This window comes from Adelges cooleyi, unplaced genomic scaffold (genome assembly GCF_023614345.1).
Source record: "Adelges cooleyi isolate 19-005CV unplaced genomic scaffold, UGA_ACOO_1.1 ACOO_flye_CR_arks_rails_tigmint_CR_PRNA_118, whole genome shotgun sequence".
NCBI lineage: Eukaryota > Metazoa > Arthropoda > Insecta > Hemiptera > Adelgidae > Adelges > Adelges cooleyi.
In genome coordinates, this window is record NW_026095771.1 from 447,365 (window position 1) to 475,112 (window position 27,748).

A 27,748-nucleotide genomic window follows, 5' to 3' on the forward strand; every position below is an offset into this window, starting at 1 on the left:
CTAATTGATCTTTGATCTAACTTTGTTTGTTACAATTCTACTGTGCTTGATTTATACATTGCTGGTTTTTTAAATATTTAAAAAAAAATCAAAAATTATGGTTAACACATGGTTTTAATAATATTTCCAAATTACAATTATTATTGTTATACATAAATCATTTACAAAACCTCTACTTATAATATTTTCCACCAAGCCTTGCTAGGATATAATGTTTTATATTTCTAAATTATTGTCTTGTGGTCAATTTTCAAGCTGAGAAACAAAATTACTTGAGATGAAATGCAAAGATTACTTGATAAAAAATTATCATTAAAAACACTCAGGATAATTGAACGGGGAATTAAATTTTCAAACTGTGTTTTTTAATTTGAGAGATGCTTTTGTATATTTTATGGAAAGGTTAAGTTAACTGTCCAATCGTTTACCTGATAAGTCAGGCTGAATTCGTGCAGCCAATTTACTAACTTCATTTAGAATTTAAAGCCTAGAATATACATGATACAATGATTCTTTAAGGACAAAATACCCCTTTTTTTAAGTACAATTTCAATTTTGTAGTTTTTCTTTTAGAATACATTTTAGTTAGGTTAGGTATTTTACAATATTATAAAATGACTAAATATTTACTTCTTTTACTGTTTTCCGGAGATTTATAAATATTTATAACACTTATATCTGCTAAGTGGTAACGTCCATACTTAATTAAATTTTTTAAAATGAAAATAATTTGGTGAAAAATGTTGGACAGACATTTTTCTATCGCATTCCACCATATCGTCCTAAGTTTGAAACTTCAGTGACTATAACAATAATTGTCCTTAACTGGTTATAGATCTGTCAAAATGTTCAGAAAACTAGGTTGAAATTATTGTTCTTACATTAAAAGTAAAATAAAATATTTATACACGCCACCGTTTAAATTTTAAAAGTTGACAGAGCTCTGAAAAATATTAAAAGAGGTAGTTATTTGAATGTTGTCTACTATTGTACAATAACATACACTTAATAGTGTCTCCCACAATAAGAACTACAAAAATTGCAATTATTTTTTAGATGAAACTAAACTGTCTCGTCCTCAATGAATCACCCTGTATGTCAATGGCATTGTAAAGAGTCGAATATTACAATATGTGCAATTATAAAGCTTTTTTTTGTTTCTACTATGTGTTAGGTTATACACTTATTGTATATTTGTGTGTGTGTATATTAAGAGGAAGGCATAAAAACCAATATAGTACGGTGTGTTGTATCAATTCGCCATTTTTTTTTTTTTAATAATAAACACTTAAAAAAAGGAGGTAAAAAAAAGGTATCGGCCGAATACTAAGTACGTGTTCGTAGGTCAGTTGTGAATAAAAAAAAATCAAACAATAATGCACCATTTTTTTTTTTTTTTTGTACGAAATGAATACAAATGGAGCCCAGGTATTCCATTGATGGATGCCGGGAACAAGTAGGTATATCGGTTTATACCTAATATTGTAACAGCTGTGTCGGGCCAGCGTAAAAACCTGTTGTGGTCACAGCCTCGGCTCTATACATATTATATGATAATAATAATGCGCATTGTATATCATTGTGTTCCGCATAAACGCCATTCATACGACCTGTATTGTACAGGCCCCGCCGTCACTGTGGGATTTTCGATAAAAAAATAAAAAAAATTCCATTTATAATGTGTGTAATAAAAATAAATAGTACCCGTCCGAGTGACTTTTCGAATATCACACACTCGAACAGGTGACTGGAAATATGTAGAAAATGTCAGGGAAGTAAAATAAATCACCTACCGTATATATTATATATATATATATACAGAGTATACAGGGTTATCCAAATGAAATAATTTTGTTTCAATATAAATATGTACACGAGCCTTTGACAAGGTCGTTGAATAGCCTGTAAATTACTTAAGTTAAACTATTACTCCACGCAGGAGTTTCGCAAGGGTCAGTCTTAGGGCCAACCCTGTTCTTGTACACCCCAATAATCCGGCCGTCGATTAAGTACCCACTTCGAGTAACGTAGATAAATTTTTTCCCCCTCAAAACCAGTTAAAACTTTCAGTAAATTATACTCAACTTAAGCAAGTTTTCTCCGGTGCGGCTCTAAAACTTTTTTGAAATAATATAATTTGCATGGGACTTTCTTTGGACTATCTGTATGATCAGTAGACGTTGTCAAACCAAACGATTTAACAAAAAACCATTATTTTCCCAGAAGGGATAGACGTTTTTATGTGTACTTAGGCTTTTAAAAATAAAATTTCAAATAAATATCATTATTACCTTCGCAACGGTTTCATTATAAACGTATTGGGTGTCTTTTTATTTTTGTGTAGTTAAAAGCTTTCTAGTCGCTTAAAAAACACAATATGCAAAATAGCAGGCAATAGCCCCCACTAGGTAATAACTGTTGGATTTAAAAAGACATTTTCTAATCGAAAACTATCATTGGAAAAAAATGTCTATACCACGAAATTCGGATTACCCTGTATAAAATATATTGTAGTAATCGATCATAGCCGAAACGTTTTTTTTTTTTTTCACTTATAAATTCGGAAGCTGCGACCGGCTCGAGTATATTATTATTATAATAATAATAACTACTACTAGTAGACACTATAGTAGGTAATATAAAAAATTATATACTCTACACAATACCCGTTTGGTGTCACACAAATCTTAACCGGCGCGGCGTTGTGAGTTTGTCAAGCGATTATAATATTGTTTAACACAAACCGACTACCGACGACCGGTTAGGTCGGATAGAAGTAGGCACGTCAGGCATGTTAATGACATCTCGCTGTGACGCCTTTTTTTTTGAATAGGTACATGTGTGTGTAATATAAAAAATTATATTTTAAAATATAAAAACCAAACTATTATTATAATATTATGGGGATATTATTAATTCGGTACGACGCGAAGCTATTAGTATATTATTATAAAAAAAAAAACCAACGAAAACAAGCACATGTTTGCAATCGAATCTCGTTTACTATACCGTGTATCCCACAGTGCTTAAATTTAATTTCGTTAATTAGTTGGATGTGATGAGATGGGTTGGAGTATGTTGTATTCAAAATAATATCGACTTTCGACATTTTATCAATGAGTACCTAAGATATTTTTAAAAAATCAAGTACGGCAGTTGAGATGGACGAAAATTTGAAAAAAAAACGTTACACACTAATATAGCGAGAAGATCGATATTTGTCTTAGCTTTAATGCCATTGCCCCCAACCAAATGGAGGCCTTCAGCAAATTTTTAGGAAAAAGATAATTATATTAAAAATTATATATTTTGCAGTTTTTTTAATGATTTCTAGATATTTGGAGGCTTAGAGTTGAGACATTTTAAGTTATAAAGTCGTTGAGTTATACTATTCTTTTTATTGAGTATACTTATTTTAAAAATGTATTTCTGGGATTATAGGGGCCAAATAACAAATCCGGCCCTGGACCAACAGAATATAATATAATGATTATGTATTATTATTATTATTATTGAATAATGACTTTTAACAAATAATTTTATACATTTTATTTTTATCGCCTTTATTAAATCTTTTATTTATACTTTTGACTTGGAGAATTCAACTTCAGTCTATAATATATCATATAAATTAATATAAAATACATATTTAAATATTTATAAATAACAATGTCATGAAAAATAATTAAAAGAATCAACAGTATTATAAATATATAACTATTAGTTGTTTGCCACTCTAATTAAATCTTAAATATACATATTTGATTAAGCTAAATAATTGATAAAGTTAAAAACAATAACAATGAAATATAAAGTATTTATTTAATTTTTCATAGACTTTACACTACATCATATAAGGACATATCTGACCTAAGGTCTTTATATTGAAATGTAGGATTGTCCTACAAAAAGTTTAAAGCGTAGTTGGATGTAGGACAAATCATACAAAATATGTAGGACTGTCCTGACCAATGAAGGACGGTTGATAACCCTAAGGTAGACAGAGTTCATGCCCATGCGTTATATTTTTTTGGATTTGGAAAAAAGTCATCAAAAGGTCATTGAGCGTCTCATTTTGGCCCTTCTAATAATTTTTTGTCAGCGTTCTCATTGATGTTCACACCCAAGTATTTGAAATTTGCTACCTTTTTAAAACTACAATTTTGCACATCCAGCTGTCTTGTTTCACGGTCATGGTGTGCTTTGTTTTTTCCTCGTTACCAATTAATCCAATTTTTTCGGCTTCTTCTCAATCAATTTGCTCGTAGTTCTCTTTAGGTCTTCTTCTTTGTCCGCCATTGTTATTGGATTGTCTTGCCGCTACCGGTTGCTGGTCATTTCTTACTTTCTGGTGCACGCTATATTGAAAAGGCCTGATGACGAGGCATCTCCCTGTCTTGAGATTGTCAGGAGTCAGACAATTCAAAGTAGTGGCACTTTGGATTTTCTGACTCCTCCCCACCGCATTTGGTTTTGCATTTCGACCCCTGACAACTCAGTGCTCGAATCTTTCTCGGTATCTCCATTTGGTCCGTTACACTTCGTATAGCCTTTCTCCATTCACCGACTCGTTTGCTGCCATCCTTATTTCCTCTTCCCGACGAACGTTTGCGAAGGACACCGTCTGCGGTTCGTTGATTGTTGCGCGCTAAACGGTTTAGCGGTTTCTATTATATTATACGTATTATTGTTATTGTTATTATTAGTGACGAGACGTCAAAAAAAAAAAATTGACATCTGATATCTCGTGCGAAAATCAACCGGTGAGAGAATAATTTCCGCAAAATCAAACGTGTACCCTAAAGTATACACAGAGCTGTTAGTGTCGGGGTCGTTTTTAATTTTCAATTAAATTGTTTTTTTTTCTAAATCTATTCAAACGTTATATTAGGTCATACGACGCCCGTCCCCCATCGGCCCCTAACCCTTTTGCTATTCTAATCTTTGTCGGTAAAACGACAAATGTTTTGTGAAAGGGTCGAACTGCAAGAGCCTCGTCCCAGTGTCTTATGTGAATCCGTTTGACGTGTCACCGACGTTGTAACATTGAATCGTTACTGTTATATTTTAGCTTCGCGGCGTAGCTGCCAAGACAATTGACTGAGAGATGGTGTGTGATACTTTGTTTTTCTTTGTAGCCACGATAATTAGTTTTCCTCGTGGACCGATATACCTGAATATTTAGCACCTCTATGGATCCGACAAAATTTAGTAATTTTATAATATTGTCAACAGAACATATGCAAACGTTTTTTTTAACAAATAAAACCAACAAAATATCAATTATTTCATGAGATATCAATTGTCGTACATGTAGTAAACGGACCATGTTGTATGCAATTGTTATCCGTTTCAGGTGCATAAAATTATCGAATACATGAATTTATTACACCATTACCGTGCCGAGGGTGCATACATTAAGTCATTAAAACAGCTTATATTTACGCCAACACTGCACGGCTCCATTCATCAATATGTTTTACTAAAATATTATGCCAAAACGTGGTTTCATACAATGGAATCATTGGTTCATTGTCACTATGTAGGTACTATTAACGTGCATACGTTTTTAGGGGGGGGGGAGGTCTATCCGATATTAATGATAAACGATTAGATCTAATCCAGATTTGACGATTAAAAGAAAAAGATAAAGTTAGGTGGGAAGTCATTTTTATAATAAAAATTAAGATGTAAAACAAATACATTTTATCCCAGTAATGAACAAGGTAAAGATACATTTTATTTGCTCCAAAACGAATATCCTAAGGAATTAATTCCGGGGTATTTTTTTTATGTACATTATACTATATTTGTATACAGTATATATTATATTATATACATACATACTATAGTCATTACAGGAAGTGACTTGTAACCTGCTCCAGAACTTGTTCCGAACACTTGTTTGGTAATATAATAATATAATTTTATTAACGTCCATCGACAATATTTGTTATTTATTGATATATAAAGAATCATCCATTTTTAAATACATAGTATTTTCTTAGCTACTATTATTTTAGAAATACAAAAATGTTTTATGATTATTAATGTTTGTCCAAAACACGTGACAGCGATTGTTTTATAAAATTCCATTACTATTATTTTAGTCTACGTGTATATTTAAAGGGTTGTAAAATAAAATGCCACTTTGACACATTTTGTTTAATATCAAGTCGTTAATACATAATAATTAACAAGATAATATCTCCGTAAGTATTCCAGTGCTAATAATATTTTAATGAGTCCTGATTATAACTTTTCCCTCCTCACTATATGCGAATCCCAAATCGTTGAACCATTTTTCAAAGGTCTCATTAACGTAATCATCGATTTCTTTTGCTACACATTGCAACATAGTCATTTCCCGCGGTATCAGGTTCTTGTCCTTTGCATACACATAATCTTTCGTAATATTTTTTACAGTCCGTTTTCTCGGAGTTATGTTTCTAGGGGTATTACAATGCTTGTCGTTAAACCAATGAATGTGTTTTTTATACACATCCTTGATATACTGACCTATGGTATTTATTTCAAGGTCGACCTCGTCCACGTTGGCACCGCTTTCCGACAATTTTGATAAAGTTCTCGACTGTAAACTTAAAGTATAATCGGTCAATTTTTGCATGCCTGATATTATATACTTATGTTTAGTTTCCGGACCAAGCGAGGCCATAAATGCCAACGTGTCCGTCATGCGTTGAAGTATCGGTGACATGGTGTAGAGTTTGGTCATTAGCAAATCAAAACAATCGTAGTATCTTTGAAACAAGTCGGATAGACTTCTAGTGTCTTGGCAAACCCATATTAAAAGACTTATAAGATTCTTGTAATTCAAAATAATCCTTTCATACCTACACATGAGCACAAACCAGATATCTAAGTGTCTTTCTAGGACGTTAGATTCGTCGACCGGCTACCGGTTCGACGATACGGCTTCGAGTATTTCGGACATAGGATCCAAGATTTCTTTTCTATCTTTTTTTTAAATTTTAATGTCATCCACGCACTGCCATCCCGAATGATGCATCAACATGTTTAATTTATTAGCGAACTCCGATTTTCGTATGTCGTTCATAATATCCGTGTCAACGCGCGTAGAACAAAGTACAGCGATCCAAACTAGTATTGAAATAAACTTTTGCAAATGCATTATCGTAGCGTCAAAAGAAAAAACAAAACACAGTAGTACTATTCGATTAAAATGTTCAACTAAAGAATACAGTGCTCTAACATTTGATTACAGTTTGTATTCATTTTATTTTTATTTGTAACACGTGCCCAGACTATTTGTCAATAATATTCAAGTCGCACACTTGATTTATGCGATACGTCTCACAATAATATTCAACACGTGTGAATTACAACGCGTGTAAAATTAAACAACGACTTTTTCGTCTGTAGTGTGACAAACGCGAATATGGTCAGGAAAACGGCAATCGGCATTGATCTGGGAACGACCTACTCCTGCGTGGAAGTGTGGCACAACGGCAAAGTGGAGATCATCGCCATTGACCAAGGCAACAGAACCACCGCCAGTTGTGTGGCGTTCACAGGCACCGTACGGTTGATCGGCGACGTTGCCAAAAACCAAGCGGCCATGAACCCCAAAAATACGGTGTTCGACGCCAAGAGACTGATCAGCCGGCGTTTCGACGATGAGAAAACCCAGGCGGACATGAAGCACTGGCCTTTCCACGTGATCAATGATTGCGGTAAACCGAAAATCCAAGTGGAGTTCAAAGGCGAACGCAAGGTATTCGCTCCGGAGGAGATCAGTTCCATGGTATTGAGCAAAATGAAAGAGACCGTCGCAGCTTATTTGGGCGAGAGCGTTACGGACGCGGTGATCACGGTGCCGGCTTATTTCAACGACTCCCAACGGCAAGCCACAAAGAACGCCGGTATCATAGCCGGCCTGAACGTCATGAGGATAATCAACGGGCCGACGGTGGCCGCTCTGGCTTACGGTCTAGACAAAAAGGGAGAACGGAACGTGCTGATTTTTGACTTAGACGGCGTGTCAGTGGTGGAAATCAATGACGAGGGCTCGATATTTAAAGTGAAATCCACCACCGGTGACACTCATCTAGGAGGCGAAGATTTTGACAACAGACTGGTTTCGCATTTGGCCGAAGAGTTCCAGAGAAAATTCAAATAGGACGTCAATCCGAGAGCTCTGCGACACCTGAGAACAGCTGCCGAAAGAGCCAAGCGTACTCTGTCGTCCAGTTCGGAAGTAACAACAGAAATCGACGCCCTCATGGAAGGTATCGATTTCTACACGAGAGTATCTCGGGCGAGGTTCGAAGAACTTGGCCGACACTAAACTAGACAAGGGAGCCATACACTACGTGGTAGTATTGGTCGGTGGATCCACCAGAATACCCAAGATCCAGAACCTATTACAAAACTATTACTGCGGTTAGTCCTTTAACCAATCCATCAATCCCGACGAAGCAGTAGCATACGGCGCCGCCATTCTCAGTCGGGACACCAGCTCTGCGATCCCAGACGTTTTGCTGCTCGACGTCACTCCGCTGTCGTTAGGAATTGAAACGGCTGGTGGCGTTATGACCAAGATCGCGAAAAGGAACATTACCATTCCGTGTAAGGAGACTCAGACGATCACTATTAATGCGGACAACCAACTGGCAGTGACTATTCAAGTGTTGGTGAAGGTGAGAGAGCAATGACCAAAGACAACAACCTATTAGGAACGATCGACCTAACCGGAATACCTCCGGTGCCTAGAGGGGTGCTAAAAATCGATGTGACTTTCGATTTGGACGCTCATGGTATTCAGAACGTTTCGGCCAAAGACAACCGCTCCGGACGTTCGAACAACATCGTCATCAAGAACGACAAGGACCGGTTGTCTCAAGCGGAAACCGATCGTATGCTCAATGAGGCCGAGCAGTACAAAAAAGACGACGAAAGACAAAGTGGGAAGATCGCCGTTAAGAACCAATTGGAAAGCTACGTTTTTGGCGTTAAACAAGCTTTAGTATCAAGTTTATTTGAATACCAACACAATAATATTAAAATTATTGCTGATATAATTTAAGTTAACGTGCACACAATACCTAGAGGCTATAAACTAATATGCCTGTACTTATAGGTTATAAATATTATTGTGTAATATGTAGTCTGCCAATTCGTTAAAAATAATTAGTGATAAAGCGTATAATAAATTGATAATTTATTAGGTATCTCTTATAGTATGTTGGGTACCAATTACCTAATCTAATTATCTTAAGTATAAATGAAATCGATAAAAAAAATTGAAATTACATATTATACAGACTACAGCTAATATTTATGTATGTTTATTGGGTGAAAAGAACTGGGTCTAACACATGGAATTTTTATAGTAAGTAATACAATTTAGTTGAAACCCACAAGTAAAACTAAAAAAAGTTCAGTTTACAGTTAATTTATAAGCACACTCTAAAACTGATGTAAAAATATATAAATAAATAAAAGAAAAATACCCCTATATCTCCGAAGAGCTATGACATTATAAACATTTATATAATATTTTTAATTAGTTCCGATTGTAACTTTTCCCTCCCTATATGCGAATCCCAAATCGTCGAACCATTTTCTCATGGTCTCATTGACGTAATCGTCGATTTCTTTTTCTACATATTGCAATATAGTCATTTCCTCCGGTATCAGATTCCTATCCCTTGCATACACATAATCTTCCGCAAAATTTAGTACAGTCCATTTTGTGTTTCTTGGTGTTATGCAATGATTGAAGGTAAACCAATAAATGTTTTTTTTATACACACCCGTGATATAATCACCTATGGATTTTATTTCAAGGTCGACCACGTCTATGTTGGTACCGCGATCCCATAATTTCGACAAGGTCCTCGGCCGTAAACTTAAAGTATAACTGGTCAATTTTTGCATGCCTGGTATTAAATACTTATGTTTTGTTTCCGGACCAAGCGAAGCCATAAATTCCATCGCGTCCGTCATGCGTTGAAGCATCGGTGACATGCTGTAGAGTTTGATCATTAGCAAATCAAAACTATCGTAGTATCTTCGATACGAGTGGGGCGCATCTTTTTCTTCTTGGCAAAACTGTATTAAAACATTTATGAGATTTTTGTAACTTAAAACTATATCGCCGTACTTACACATGAGCACTGTCGAGATCTCCATGTGTCTTTCCAGGACGTTGGATTCGTTGACCGGCTCCCGGTGCAACGATATGGCTTCGAGTATTTCGGAAATGGGATCCACCAATTCTTTATGTTTTTTTTTAAAGATTTGAACGTTGTCCATATGCCGCCATCCTGAATGGTGCACCAACATGTTCAATTTATTAACGAGCTCCGATATTTGTGATTCACTCAAAATATCCGAATCAACGCGTGTAGAACAAAGTACAGCGAGCCAAACTAATATTGAAATCAACGTTAGCGAATGCATGATCGTAGGGTCGAAAGAAAAAACAAAATACAGTGGTACTCCGGCTTAAAATATCAACTAAACAGTTCAGTGCTTAAACATTCGATTACAGTTTGTATTAGTTTGATTTTTATTTGAAACACGTGCCCAGACTATTTGTCAATAACATTCGCTTCGCGACTTTGTAAATTACACGTATCTATAATTATTTTTAAAAAATCCATCTAACAGCTGAATTGAACAGATGTTTCGTCTAGACAATGTTTTTTATTTGCTCTATAACTTCAAAACGATTTCTTTAACCATAACATACCTAAAAATCGATGAGAAATATACAAAAGAAGTTACTTTTTCATTCGAAAATAAGAAAACCAAAATTGATTTTCCAATTCGTATTGATAGCGAGTTTAAGAGGGCACCGCAATTTTCTTTGAACGCAAAAATATGTCTATTTTAAGAAAGAATAACAGTTCTAGCTCAACCCATGAGTAAATCATAAAATTTTAACTACACATTCACTTGGGTGGTTTTTTATTAAATGCTTTCTAGTTCAAGTTTAAACTATAGAAAAGCTTAGCTAAGAATTTTATATACGGGGTACCGTTTTTAGTGAATTTTTTCCCCTATTTTTATTTGTTTTAAAAAATATATATTAAAATTAGATATCAAAAAAATAAAAAGCCAACCCATAGATATATTGTTCTTTATACATTTTAAACATTTAGTTAATCTACTGTTTATACTGGCTTCACATACTTGTGCCCGGCAAAGGAGTTTTGAGACGAAAACAATTAATATTTTATCCTGTAGAAATAACTGTGATAAATGTGTCATTTTTTTGAGAAAAAAAAACAGTAGTGAGTAGTTTTAGCTCAATCCATGAATCAATCATGTACAAAGAGTTTATCCATATACATACATAGGCGGTTTCTGATCAAATATTTTCCAATTTGAGATTTGGGTAAGCCTTTACAACTACATTATAAACTCCATGAAAATGTTAACAATAGTTATAAAGATAATTACCTATAAGCTAAGCTAATAAAGCTAACTATTTGACTTTATTGTCTAGTTAAACGTGACGTGATAATAACATTTTTATTATCAGTATTTCATAATTATAATGATTTTTGTCACGGGTTTTCAAAAATATGGCCAAAAAATGGACAAATGAAGCATCTATCTTTATGTTTGTTAGTGTACAGTTGTACTATTCAATAAAACATTATAACTAAAAAATACAGTGCTCAAAAGTATATTGCAACTAGGTATTAATTTAATTTGTTTTTGATACACGTGCCAAAACGATTTACTAATTATTATTAGTAAATCGTTTTGGCGTCACAATAATGATAATAATATTTGCGTCACAACATATGATTTATACGCAACTTTCTGCTTTTTTATTAATTTAACTGCACGCGCGTCAATCATTATTTAAAGCTGGGAAATGATTTCGTTATTACGATGATTTTATTATTTCTGTAACAAAAAACATGTATGTTGGTTATTAAATACATTAAAAGAAGGCATTTTTCCAATTCGTATTTTTAAAAAGCTTAAGAGAGAAACGCGGCATACCACTATGTTTTCAGAACGCAAAAACGTCTAGTTCATATTAAACATTTAATGAGAAAGTCATATATACGAAAAGGTTTAGTACTGTATAATATCACAACTTTTGATCATTTTTTTTATATTTACTGTATAAGCAAAAGATTACCCAAAATAAGTATAAGATAAAATTGACAACCGATGTTAAATTTAAAATAAGAGATACGAAAACTTATAATTTTAAATGTTATTTTAATGAAATTTTAAAAATTAACTTTTAAAAAAAATTTTGTTTAAACTGTAAACTATTTAAGCTTTTTTTTTTTTAAAATACAGAACCAATGAGGGGGAACTGTTTTCCGCATGACTTCCCCTCAAACTATTTAAGCTAATTACACTTGCTGTTCCAATATTATATTATTCATTATCCATCTAATTAAGTGTAAAAGGCCATATATATGGGGTTGATTTATCAGTTTTTCATAAAAAATTATGATTTATTACAGTCATTCACATAATTGAAAATTAAGATTCATTGATCCTATTTTTTTGGAACATGAACCACAACCAGGTGGTTCTGTTCTGAACTCGGTTATAGTCTCAGAAATGTTCTGGTACGTTATCAGCTTGTTTCGTACGTGTCGAACAATATCTATAATATATTTTAAATACAACTGTTCTCTTATTAAATTGTCCAATGCTGAATTCAGAACTCATAAAGAATTTTTTGTTGATTGAACAGATAATTCTTGGATAAAAGTTCTATTTTTAGTAAAAAATATTAGTAAATAAATATTTACTAAAGTCATTAATAAAAAAAAAATAACGACTGTCATAATTAGTAAGAACGAAATATATATTTTATTTCATTTATGAACAAGACACAATATTTTATTTGCTGCAGAATAGATATCTTAAGTAACGAATTCTATAGTATTTGTTTCGAAACGACTAATACAGGGAGTCATGAATAAACCTGTTCCAGACCTTGTTCCGAACTTATGATTGGTAATATAGTAGTATAATTTTATGAACTTTTCTTGACTTAATTAATTATTTATTGATGTACAAAGATTTATTAATTTTTAAATACATTGCATTTTCTTAGCTACTATTATTTTAGAAACACAAACATAATTTATGGTTATTAATGTGTGCCTAAAACATGTGACGGCGGTTTTTTTTTACTATTATTTTAGTCTACGTGGATACTTAAAATGTTGTAAAATAAAATGCCACGTTGACACATTTTGTTTGACATCAAGTCGTTAATACATAATTGTTTTGCACAAGAATATCTACATAAGTTGGACGTACACAACATTATATCGATTAATCTACACGGTATTTTGGTGCTTAAAATATTTTAATTAGTCCCGATTGTAACTTTTCCATCCTCGCCATATGTGAATCCCAAATCGTAGAACCATTTTCTCATGGTCTCATTAACGTAATTGTCGATTTCTTTTTCCACATATTGCATCATGGTCATTTCCCGCGGTATCAGATTCTTGTCCCTTGCATACTCATAATCTTTCGCAATATTTAGTACAGTCTTTTTTCGCAGAGTTATGTTTCTCGGAGTATTACAATGCTTGAAAGTAAAACAAGAAATTTTTGTTCTATAAACATTCTTGATATACTGACCTATGGTATTTATTTCAAGGTCGACCTCGTCCACGTTGATACCTGATCGTTCCGACAATTTCGACAAGGTTCTCGGCCGCAAACTTAAAGTATAATCAGCGAATTTTTGCATGCCTGGTATCATATACTTATGTTTGGTTTCCGGACCAAGCGAGGACATCAATTCCAACGTGTCGGTCATGCGTTGAAGTATCGGTGACATATCGGTGTAGAGTTTGGTCATTAGCAAATCAAAACAATCGTAATAACTTCGAAACGAGTCGGATGGACGTCTAGTGTCTTGGCAAACCCGTATTAACAGTAATATGAGATTCTTGTAATTTAAAATAATCTCTTCATACCTACACATGAGCACAAACCAGATATCCAAGTGTCTCTCTAGGACGTTAGATTCGTCGACCGGCTCCCGGTTCGACGATATGGCTTCGAGTATTTCGGACACAGGATCCAAGAATTCTTTTTGTTTGTATTTTTTAATTTTAATGTCGTCCATGAACCGCCATCCCGAATGATGCACCAACATGTTTAGTTTATTAGCGAACTCCGATTTTCGTATGTCGTTCATAATATCCGAGTCAACACGCGTAGAACAAAGTACAGCGACCCAAACTAGTATTGAAATCAACGTTTGTGAATGCATTATCGTAGCGTCAAAAGAAAAAACAAAACACAGTGTTTCTATTCGATTCTAAATTTCAACTAAATAATACAGTGATCTAAAATTCGATTAAAATTTATATTAATTTAATTTGTTTTTGATACACGTGCCAAAACGATTTGCCAATTATATTAGCGTCACACGCTTGATTTATACGCAACTTTCTGATTGTTCATTAATTTAAACGCACACATGTCAAAGTTTAATTTAAAAAACTTATTTGTCATCTAAGCTGGGAAATAATTTCGTTATGAAATTTTATTTTTTTTTAAAACAAAAACCATGTTTTGTAAATACAAGACCGATTTTGTCGATCATAACATACATTGAAAGAAGGTACTTTTTCAATTCGCATTTCTATAAAGCTTAAGAGGGAAACACGACATACCACTATGTTTTCAGACCGCAAAAACGTCTCTTCTCTGAGAACAAAGTAAAGGTTTAACTTAACCCACAAGTAAATCGTGTTTTAAGAGTTAAGATATTCCCATGGGCGGTTTCTGATTAAATGTAAATTAATTTATGATGTATATGTGTTGTGGGAAAGATTTACATCTACATTATAAACAATTACCACTTTGGATGTACCAACATTATCGAACGCTTTGGAAATACCATCAAAAACGGCCCCAGCATGTTAGTGTTTTTTCAAAAGGAGTACTTATATGTTACGTTATGCGAAAAAGTTGTTTTACTGTTCAATGATTTGATCTAAACTAAAATTTATTTTTGGTATAGTATCTATGCTATTCCAATAATTTAGCAGTATTATATGTGTAACTTTTTCAAATATTTTTATTGAGTACGATAGCAGACTTTTCGGTCTATTAGTATGTGGAATAGTTTTATTCTTTCCAGTTTTTTTTATAAGTATTACTGTTGCTATTTTCTAATTGAGTGAGAAGTGTCTAGTTCATATTAAACATTTAATAAGAAAGTCAAATAGACGAATGTTTTCGTAAGTAAAATTTGGAGTACTGTAACAAATTTCGAAAAAAATGTTTTCTGTATTATTTTTATATTTACTGTATAAGCAACAAAATTACTCTAAATCAAGTATAGGGTAAACTTGACAACTGATCTTACATTCGAAATCAGAGATACAAAAACATTAGTTTTAAATCTGTTTTAATGAAATTTGAAAAGATAAATTTTAAAACTATTTTAGTTTAGATGTGTAGCGATAAGCCAATAATACGTTTATAAAGATAATAAACTATATTAACTAATTAATCTAATCAAGTAAAAAAGTCATTTTTTTGGGGGGATTGATTTATCACATTTAATTTTTATCACAGTTATTCACAAAATGGCAAACTATGATTCCTTTATCCTTAATTTTTTTTGGAACATGAACCACAATAAGGGTGTTTTGTCGCTAAACTCGGTTATAGTCTCAGGAATGTTGTGGTACTTTTTCAGCGCGTTCCGTACGTGTCATAAAATATCTATAATGTATTTTAAAAAAAATGTTTTTTTCTCTTATCAAATTCTCCAATGCTGAATAATTCAGACCTCATGTATGTCTCATATAGGTATTTTCGTTGATTGAAACATAACAGAAAATTATTGGTTAAAAGACCTACTTTTAGTATATAATCTGGTATATAATATATTATATACTTACTATAGACAAGAAACAATATTTTATTTGCTCCAGAACAAATATCTTGAGGAAAGAATTCCAGGGTATTTGTTTTGGAACAATTACTACAGGAAGTTTTTCCAGATCTTGTTCCGAACCTTTGTTTGGTATTATTATTTATAATATAATTTTGTAGTGTACCGACAATATATGTTATTTATTGATATATTCATAAACTTTTAAATACATTTTTCTTAGCTACTATTATTTAAAAAATACTACTAATGTTTTATGATTATTAATGTTTGTCTAAGATTTGTGACAACGAATTTTTTATTACATTTTTATTACTATTGTTTTAGTATATGTTAAAGGTTGTAAAATAAAATGCCACGTTGACGAATTTTGTTTGACATCAAGACGTTAATGCATAATTGATTTAAACAAGAATATCTACAAAAGTTGGATATACACAACGATATGTCGAATTATCTACACAGCATATCGATATTTCGATGCTAATAATATATTAATTAGTACCGATTGTAACTTTTCCATCCACGCCATATGTGAATCCCAAATCGTTGAACCATTTTCCCATGGTCTCATTAACGTAATCATCGATTTCTTTTTCTATATATTGCAACATAGTCATTTCCTGCGGTATCAAATTCTTGTCCTTTGCATACATATAATCTTCCGTAAAATTGAATACAGTCCACTTTGTGTTTCTCTTAGTGTTGCAATGATTGAAGGCAAACCAATAAATGTTTTTTTTATACACATCCGTGATATATTCACCTATGGTATTTATTTCAAGGTCAACCACATTCACGCTGGCACCGCGATCCCACAATTTCGACAAGGTTCTCGGCCGTAAACTTAAAGTATAATGGGTCAATTTTTGCATGCCTGGTATTATATACTTATGTTTTAAATCCGGACCTAGCGAGGACATGAATTCCAACGCGTCCGTCATGCGTTGGAGCATCGGTGACATGCTGTAGAGTTTGGACATTAGCGAATCAAAACTATCGTAATAACTTCGAAATGAGTCGGATGGACTTCTTGCGTCTTGGCAAATCCTTATTAGAAGAATTATGAGATACTTGTAATTAAAAATAATCTCGTTATACCTACACATGAGCACAAACCAGATATCCAAGTGTCTTTCCAGAACGTTGGATTCGTCGACCGGCTCCCGGTTCAACGATACGGCTTCGAGTATTTCGGATATGGGATCCAAGATTTCTTTGCGATGTTTCTTTTTAATTTTAATGTCATCCATGAGCCGCCATCCCGAATGATACACCAATATGTTCAATTTATTAGCGATCTCCGATTTTTGTACCTGGCTCAAACTATCCGACTCTACTCGCGTAGAACAAAGTACAGCGACCCAAACTAGTATTGAAATCAACGAATGCATTATTGTAGCTTCAAAAGAAAAAACAAAACACAGTGGTACTATTCGATTTGAAACTTCAACTCAACAATGCAGTGTTCTAACATTCGATTACAATTTGTATTAATTTTATTTTTATTTGAACACCTGCCCAGACTATTTGTCAATAATATTCGTATCGCGCACTTGTATTTTACACTTGTCGATCATTATTTAAAAAAAAGCCATCTACCATCTGAATTGAACAGATGTGTTTTATTTGATCTGTAACACCAAACACCTTTGGAATTACTTGACGGATTAGGTTGATCATGGCATACCTAAATATCGATGAGAAATCGTCACGGTCTTAAGCAAAAATGGCGAACTGTATTTTTCGCAAAGTTTTGCTTGATTTTTAAATTTAAACGCACTTGTAATTTACACGTGTTGATTATTATTTTTAAAAAAGACATCTATCTACTGTTTTATCTGAAAAGTTATTACGACTACGCATTGTGTTTTTTTTTTTGCTCTATAACCAACAACTTTTGAATCACTTGACCGATTTTGTTGACTATAACAAACATTTTCGAGAAATATTCAACTTCGTCAGTCTAAAATAAGAAAACTACTATCGATTTGCTCATTATGTACATATGTAGATTTTATTGTATTTAAACAACTATGTATTAACGACTTTATATAAAATACAATGTGTCAACGTGGCATTTTATTTTACAACCTTTTATATATACAATGTACACGTAGACTAAAACTATAGAAATACAATTTAATAAAAAAATCGCTGTCACGCTTTTTAGACAGAACTTATAATGATAAAACATTTTTGTATTGCTAAAATAATAGTAGCAAAGAAAATATTATGCATTTAAAAGTTAATGAATTAGTAAATAACAAATATTATCGATAAACGTTAATAAAATTATATTATTATATTACCAAACAAGGGTTCAGATCAAGGTCTTGAAAAGGTCCTTTCGTCACTCCCTGTAGAAAACGTTCTGAAACAAATACTCCGCAATTCGATATATTTTTTCTGGAACAAATAAAATGTAATTGTTCCTTGTTCAATAATGGATCAAAATGTATATCGAATTAACCACCCCCCCCCCTTAAAAACATATCCACTTTAAAAGTATCCATCTAGTAACAATGAATCGATGTTTCTCTCGAGGGAATGCATGTTTTTGCATAGAGTTTGGAAAACATTAATAAATCGAACCGCGCGGTATTGGTGCAAACATCAAATATTTTAATGGCTATAATGACACTTGATACATTCTAAAATAATCGCTATTTTTTAGGCTTGTCTCGTTAAAAAAATGTTTGTAAATATTATAAGTTTGCAATATTATAAAATAACTAAATTTTGTTTGCGGTAATTAGTATTTTCCAGAACTCTATCAAATTTAGAAACGTCACTATATTAACGATTTCTGTCATAGCATCCCATTTCTGGGATATCGGTTTTATTGATTGATAAAAGTATAACCGATGAGTATCTAATTAAGATTAGGTTAGGTTAGGTGGGGATGGTGGCATGGTTAGCCAGAACTTGATATGTTTACTAGCCATCTTAGATACATTAAAATGCTCTTTCGTGGTTAGGTCCCGGCTGTAAAATGTTTTTTTTGTTGATACTGCATGTTTTTATCGCCGGTAATTATGTTAATCATACTTTTTACATGAAAGAAAAAATATTTTTTTTATCAAATGACAGCTTAACACGTGTTTATTACCTCCACGGGGCTTACAACTTTTATCAGGGGTTCGCAATATTCAGTTGAATATGTGTCTTAAATGTTGTAAACTGTACATCATAAAATGGTGCAATGTGTAATGCATCATTTTTAGTATTATTTCGAAATTTTCGTTGCTGTCAAGCCTAAACGGCTTGAGATAATAAATTTGCTTTCTTTAAGAAAGTATAACACTTATTTGTATGTTCCTATCCGCTCTCCAATTAGTGTATTGATAGGAACTTTTGATTTTTTTATAGCAACCCTTATTTTATTTGTTAAATTTATTAAGACCTGTTAAAACTATATACATGTGCATGATTACCTTTCGATTTTTTTACTTAAATGTGACTTTAAGATTGAAAATAATCTACTTTTTTTTTTAATATACTTTAAACAATTTATGTAAATTACCAAAATAATCCATGTGTAACTGCAGTTATAATAATTACTTATTTAGTTCGTAATTTAAAATACCAGTTTGTGGTACCCAAGTCGATTAATTTATTTAGTTAAATATAATTTATTAATTAACATAAACAGATTTCCAATAATAACTAAGATATTTGATACCTACTTTTTAGCATTCTCTTGATTGTTTTAGGAGCTGATATTTAATTTAGTCCAATTTGTTTTGACCTTACCTGATAATGTGACAATGTAATAATCGTATGAATTTTTGGTCATGCAGTTTAAGTTAAATATTGTCCCTTTAACAGGTTTAGACAGTATTTAAATTGTTTTATAATAATAATGGATTGTAATTTTAATAAATACTTATTGTTCGACAAGGAAATCTCAAAAACAAGTTTTTAAAAAAAAAACATATTATTTATTAAATAATTGTACTAATGATATTGTTAAATGAGACCACGTCTTATTAGTTACTTATTATTTTTGTATTTATATATTTTTCTGTACTAGGTATAGGATGTACATGCCTAGTTTAAGACTTTGATGAACTATTAATTTATTTTCACTATGGACAGATAACCATTACCATTATAATTACCTGTACATAGGTATACAAAAGTATTTGAATATAACACAAAAGTACTAAAATTAGATTTTTTTTAAACAACAACTTTTAAATACTATTCAGTATACTTTAAATGTAAGTTTTATTTCCTAAAAATAGGATAAGTTAAGATGTATAAATATTACTTCATCGACTAAACTAAAACCTATAAGTTATGTACGAATAACAGATATCAAACAGTCATTAATTACTAAACATGCTGATTTACATTTTACAATAAGAAATTTAATTTTTGTAATGATACGTTGAATATGATAACAAAATATTTTTCGAACTTCGAAGATTGCATTAATTTTTTTAACATTCTACTATTTTGTATAAAGAGTTTTAAATACGCATGTTAAGCTAATTTTTTAATAGACACAAGTAGTGAAATGAAAAGTTTATAACATCAATAAAAAAATCCACAGCCTTTTGATGTATAAAGACAATGCATTAATATCTTCTAGATGGGTTATAATTTTATACAAGCGTCATACTATAGAAATTATTGACATTTCACAGTAATATTATGCACTACCAATTCAGGACCTATTGTAAATTAAACAAAATAGTGATAACTGATTATGAAATGGTCAATCGAAAATATATTTACACTATTTCATTACTATCAATGATAACATTATTATTATGGGAATAAGTGTGACCAGTGACGAGAATAATCAATCAAGAGTGGAACAAATATTGCTTTTACAAAATGACTAACGGTGTAAATGGTATTTCCCAATAGCACCTACATAAAAGTCTAACAAAAAACAATTAGTAATGCTATTTAAAAAATCAAAAGTTCCTATTAAAAAACTGATTAGGGAGGGAAACAGGAATATACAAATTTGTGGAAAATTTAGTTAACGATAAAATTATCATTATTTTATTTATTGATGTATCAAGATTTATTAATTTTAATACATTAGTACATATTTTCTAAGTAGCTATTTTTTTTAAAACTTCATTAGCGATTACTTAAATTATTTTAGTGTAAAAATAATGGACTAGGTTGTAAGATAAAATGCCACATTGACATATCAACTTGTTAGTACATTGTACATAATAGTTTTAAACGAAAATAAGTCGGATACACACAATTTAATATCGATTAATCTACATTGTAAATTGGTATTTCGGTATTATTAATATTTTGATTAGTCCTCGTGATTGTAACTTTTCCGTCCACGCCGTATACGAAGCCCAAATCGTAGAACCATTTGCCCATGATCTCATTAACGTAATCGTCATACTCTTTTTCAACATATTGCACCAATGTTCTTTCCCGCGGTATTAGCTGGTTTTTTTTTGCGTTCAAAAAATCATCCAGTATAGTTCGTACAGTCCATTTTGTGTTTCTCGGAACGTTGCAATAATTGAAGGTAAACCAATGAACGCTTTTTTTATACAATGCCGTGATATGTTCACCAATGGTGTTTATTTCGAGATCGACCACGTCCACGTTTGTACCGCGTTCCGACAATATCTTCAAGGTGCTCGGTCGTATAGTTGAAGTATAATTGGTAAATTTTTGCATGCCTGGTAATAAAAACTTGTGTTTCGATTCCGGAACTAGCGAGTACATTAAGTCCACCGCGTCCGTCATGCATTGAAATCTCGAAGACATGCTGTGGAGTTTAATCAGCAGCAAATCAAAACAATCGTAGTACCTTCGATACGATTCGTCGTCACCTCTTTCGTTTTGGCAAAACCTTATGAAATGTAGTACGAGGACCTTGTAATTATAGATGATCTCGCCGTACTTGCACATGAGAACGGTCCAAATCTCATTGTGTCTTTCCAGGACGTTAGATTCGTCGACCGGCTCCCGGTTCAACGATATGGCTTCGAGTATATCGGACATGGGATCCGAGATTACCTTCGTCCGATTTTTTTTAATTTTAATGTCATCCATAAATTGCCATCCCGAATGATGCACCAACATGTTCAGTTTATTTGTGAGCTCCCATTTTTGTACGTCGCTGAAAGTATCTGACACAACGCGTGTAGAACAAAGAAGAGCGACCCAAACTAGTATTGAAATCAACGTTTGCGAATGCATTATCATAGCGTCAAAAAATAAAACAAAACACAGTGGTACTATTCGATTTTAAACTTCAATTAAACAATGCAGTGCTCTAACATTCGATCACAATTTGTATTAATTTTATTTTTATTTAAACACGTGCCCAGACTATTTGTCAATAATATTTGCGTCACACACTCCATTTATGCCCAACGTTTCGCTTGTTTTTAAAATTTTAACGCACTTGTAATTTACACGTGTTGATTATTATTTTTAAAAAAGACATCTACTGTTTTATCTGAGAAGTTATTACGACTACGCATTGTGTTTTATTAGCTCTATTACAACAAACAACTTTTGAATCTTTTGATCGATTTTGTTGATCATAACATACATATTCGCTAAATATTTAAAAGAGAGTACTTCGTCAGTCAAAAATAAGAAAATTACTGTCGATTTTCCTATTCGTATTGTTAACGAGCTTGTTTGGTAGGCAGCTCCTTTTTCAATAAAGGTTGTAGCCCTGACAAAAGTAGCCTTTTAAATACCTTGTATCTTGTCGACAGTAGTATGCTGTAAGACTAGCCTGCTGCTACGTGGGTCGTGATCGGGCTTACCGGTTTTAATAAAGTTATTACTTTAGCTTCACGCCAGAATTTTGGTATAAGTAATGTTTCTATTATTGAAGTAGACAGCCTGGCTAGCCAGTAAATATCTTTGGGGCCTAGGGTTTTGAGGAACTCTGGCCAAAGTCACTTCTGAGATCACACTTGCCCAGTGAAAAAAGAGATTACAATATGCTTACATCCTCCTTAAAAAATCTACTGCGCAAACACAATTCAAAAAAATATCAACATTATATAAATTCACTAAACTTATCCAATAATTCATTGTGGAAAGCCATTAAAAATATTCTCAAACAAAGTAATTAAATTCCTCCTCTACGCTATCCTGACAACTCGTTAGCTACATCTAGTTTAGATAAGGCAAACTTATTGATAACCTTCAATTTCATCTAAATGAGCTAGATACTTGGTTTAACAAATGGAAAATTAAAGTAAATGAAAATAAATCTTCACATATTACCTTCAACTTAGGCCTCCAAGTTAGTCCTCCATTAACTCTAGTAATAATATAATCTCAATTTAAAACTTCGTTAAATGCTTAGGCATCCATCTTGATAAGCGACTAACCTGAGTTACTCACATTAAAACTAAAAAAATATCTCTTAAATTAAAACTTCTTAGCTTAAGACAATTTCTTCGTTCAAACATTTCTCCTACAATAAAATCCTACTTAAAACGACTTATTCGTCCTGCAATGACTTACGGCATCCAAACTTGGGGATCCACAAAAATCTCAAATCTAAATCTATTTCAATCCTTTCAATCAATAAACCTCTGTCTCTTAACTAACTCACCGTAGTATGTAAGTAATCGTACACTTCACCACGACCTCAATATTCCTACTATTCTTGCTCTTGCATCTACTCACTATAAAAAATTCCACTCTAACAGTATTAATCACCCGAATCCACTGATTTCCAAAATTTCCTCTCTTACTCTTCCTAACAATCCCCCTCGTCGTTCAAAACGAAATTGGTCGCGCGACCTTCTTAATAACTAATCAAATAAAACAAAACAATCTAAGCAAACTATAACAAATTATAACAATTACTTATTTAAGTAATTAAATCTATTTGAAGTAGTGTAACTGAACACGCCCTGCTACCTTGTCGTCCTGTGATTGTATAATTTTCTTCAAATTTACTTACTGTACCTAATATTACAGATTGTAAATATATTTTTAATAAATAAAAAAATAAATAAACAAAAACTTGTTATTTTTCATTTTGTTGTTATTTCTGTTTGAAAACATTTAAAGTATTAGTTTTTTTTTACAGCCACAGTGTCCTTTATGTGGGACACTTTGTAAGTCCTAAACGGCTTGAGGTATTCAATTTTCTTGTCTTTCATAAAAAATGTTCTAAAAATCCAACTATAAAATATGTCAAATTTCATAATTTTAAGTTAAAAATTGTAAATGCGCGACTGAAAATTGAATAATTATAAATTTCTATATTGTTTTTAAAAAATTAATTCTCCTAAGTATGTCTGGGAATCGTTTCACTCTAAATTTAATAATAGCTTATATCACCGACATGATTTGTAAATGTCTTAAAAGAAGTACAGCTTGAGACAAACTAATAATAATAATGCATATGGCGTATTGACCGGGAGTGGCTATGGCTAACTTTATGCCAGTTCGGTCGCCGGGTTGCATGGCATTTCAGCCATGCATCCGGGGTTGATAGTGTGGGTCGCCGCTAAAAATCCCGGGTGGTCACCCATCCGGGATCAAGCAGCAACGGACACATGCGGCACCTGAGATGTCCACTGCGCCACTCCTCCCGGTATAGACAAACTAATAAGTATATGTTTAAGAAGTTCTGGTACACAATACCGTATAAAAATTAAAACAACACTTCAACTGTTACCACTGTGCTCCCTTTTTAAAATTGAATAATTACAATTTAATTTAATTTATATTATTAAATTGAATTGCTAAAAAAGTAGACAACTGGATCAAGTAATAACTAGCAGAGTTTAATCCAAAACGGTATAAATTTACACAACCCATACCTAGTACAACAAAATCCAGCACAGCAGATATCAATACTGTATATGAAATAAGGTAAGGAGGGTAAAGACAATTGTTAAATCGGAAAGCGATTTCAGCACAATCCGAAACTTCGATGCAAAACTGTGGATTGCAAGAAATAAGCATAGTCAAAATACCAAGCACAGTCCAAACCAGCACAATAACCAAACCAATTAACTCAACAGTAAATAAGATACCTGCTTGTCGTTACCTTGGTAAAATATCGCTATAATTTTAGTTCTTATTGATAACAATTATTATAAACAAAGAGAATTATTGTTCCTTGTGACTAATAAAGCAATATATATTTGTTCTACGTATTTTGTTATTATTATTATATATTATTTCAGAAATACAAAACTTTTTCACTTATAAATTATTATATTTTCAAAAAACGTGTGACAAAGGAATTTTTTTTTTGTTACTGTTTAGTGTAATTATTTTAGTGTACGCGCACAAGAAAAATATTGTAAAATAAAATGACACGTTGACACATTGTCATTATGTTTGATATCAAGTACACATAATTGTTTTAAACAAGAGTAATTCGGATACACAACTACTATGTCAAATATTTGAGCTTTAAATTGGTATTTAGATGGTGATAATATTTTAATTAGTCCCGATTGTAACTTTTCCATTCACGTCGTATGCAAAACCCAAATCGTTAAACCATTTGCCATTGATCTCATTAACGTAATAGTCATATTCGTTGTTTACATATTGCCGCAAAGTCATGTCCCTTGGTATTAGCTGGTTGCTCCTTGCGTACGTATAATCGTTCGCTAAACATACTACATGCCATTTTTTGTTTCTAGGAACTTTACAATGATCGAAGGTAAACCAATAAATGTTTTTTGTGAATACGTTCGTGAAAAATTCACCTATAGAAACTATTTCGTGATCAACCACGTCTACGTTGGTACCGCGTTCCTCCAATTTCGATAAGGTTTTTGACCGTAAAGTTAAAGTATAGTCGGTCAATTTTTGCATGCCTGGCAACAAATACTTATGCTTCGTTTGCGGACCTATCGAGGACATAAATTCCACCGCGTCTGTCATGCATTGAAACATCGGTGTCATGTTGTCGACTTTGGTCAACAGCGAATCAAAACAGTCATAATATCTTCGATACGAGTCGGTTGGATCTTTTTCGTCTTGGCAGACCCGAATCAAAATATTCATGAGATTCTTGTAGTTAAAAATAATCTCGCCGTATCTACACATGAGCACGGTCCAGATGTCCATGTGTCTCTCTAGGGCGTTGAATAAGTCGACCGGCTCCCGGTTCAACGATACGGCTTCGAGTATTTCGGAAATGGGATCAATGATGTCTTTGCGTTTTTTCTTTTTGATTTTAACGTCGTCCATGTGCTGCCATCCCGAATGATGCACCAACAAGTTTAATTTATAAGCGAGTTCCCATTTTTGTAAGTTGCTGAAAATATCCGTCAAAACGCTTGGAAAACAAAGTACAGCGACCCAAATTAGTATTGAAATCAATTTTTGCAATTGCATCGTCGTAGCGTCAAAAGAAAAATCAAAACACAGTAGTACTATTCGATTAAAATGTTAAACTAAAGAATACAGTGCTCTGATATTTGATTACAGTTTGTATTAATTTTTTTTAATTTGAAACACGTACCCAGACTATTTGTCAATAATATTCGTATCGCGCACTTGTAATTCACACTTGTCGAACATTAAAAAAAGCCATCTACCATCTGAATTGAACAGATGTTGCGTCTAGACAATGTGTTTTATTTTCTCTGTAACACTTGAGTAACACTTTTGATATTACTTGACGGATTAGGTTGATTATGACATACCTAAATATCGATGAGGAATCGTCATGGTCTTACGCAAAAAATATGAACTATATTTTTCACTTTTAACATAAACCAGAATCGTTGCTAACAAATTGTAGAGGTGAACATACAAAGTACTAGATGTGCTAGGGAAAGTTCGAATTCGGAGGATTAAAATTCCTAAAAAAAAATGTATTCTTTTCGCTCTTGTACATTATTAATATTAATCATCATTTAAAAGCTGTATAAGTTTTTTTTGTTTTAAAACTTTTTTGAGTAGTAACTAATCTATCCTACCTTACTTGACCCGAGTTGGTTCCACTAATAAGTTATCGCTGATAATATTATTATTACAGGTTGAGCAACAGAAAAATGGATTACAGCCGTCGTGTAGATAGCAAAAAGCATATTAAAAATATTGTGTAAGGTGCAATGACATATAGCTACGGTCAACTGCGTTTAAGTTATAATTTCAATTATTCACCAACTTAAATCCACGTTACCTGAATGTTCGCTAAAATGAAGTAGTATGAGACATTAACAAAGTGACCCAAGCGTTTCTTTGAACTGTTGGATAAAGACAATAAAAGTTATATCTTACCACACCACATAGCGACATTCACTGTATTATGAGAATCACATATTTTACAATTCTTAAGTCATAAGATAACGGCTTGGTGTAATAAAGCTAGAATTATAGTTCTAAAATAGTTGATAAAAATAACACTGAGCTTTTTACTCCAAGTTTTGTAGTCGTTTTTCGATGTAGCTCGGTTGGATCTCGTAATTTAACTTGTTAACTAACGCAATGTTCTTTCTAGCTGTAAAGCTGTCAAATTTCTTAAACTATGAGAAAATATTAACTAAATATTTAGATAAATATTGTAGGTTGAAACATTGATGATTGATACAATAAGTCTCATACCATTTCCTGGTCGTGTATACTTATGGGTCACTTTTTCTGTTTCAAATTTAAAACTATGTAAGATTGGATATCGCCCTATTTATCTTTCAAATACTATGAGAAAACTACTGGAAGAGATGATAAAATCTAGACTTGTGTGGTTTTTGGAAAAAATAAGAGCACATACAACTGCTTATGTCTTATCAATGCAGAAATCCAAAACGCACTTTCAAATAATCAAGTAATCGAGATGGTGTGCTTAGATTTATCGGTAGCTTACGATACTACACGGAGACTACATATAATTAA

At 32.5% G+C, this 27,748-nt stretch overlaps 1 protein-coding gene and 1 pseudogene across 1 annotated transcript; both read left to right on the forward strand.

The window, feature by feature from the left end:
- The first annotated feature begins 7,420 nt into the window (after positions 1-7,420).
- On the forward strand, positions 7,421-8,506 carry LOC126847753 (heat shock protein 70 A1-like; annotated as a pseudogene).
- Positions 8,507-8,692: 186 nt separating this feature from the next.
- On the forward strand, positions 8,693-9,067 carry LOC126847701 (heat shock 70 kDa protein-like). The gene has a single exon (XM_050588079.1). It carries the CDS (start codon positions 8,693-8,695, stop codon positions 9,065-9,067), a length of 375 nt encoding a protein of 124 aa, XP_050444036.1.
- Positions 9,068-27,748: the final 18,681 nt, after the last annotated feature.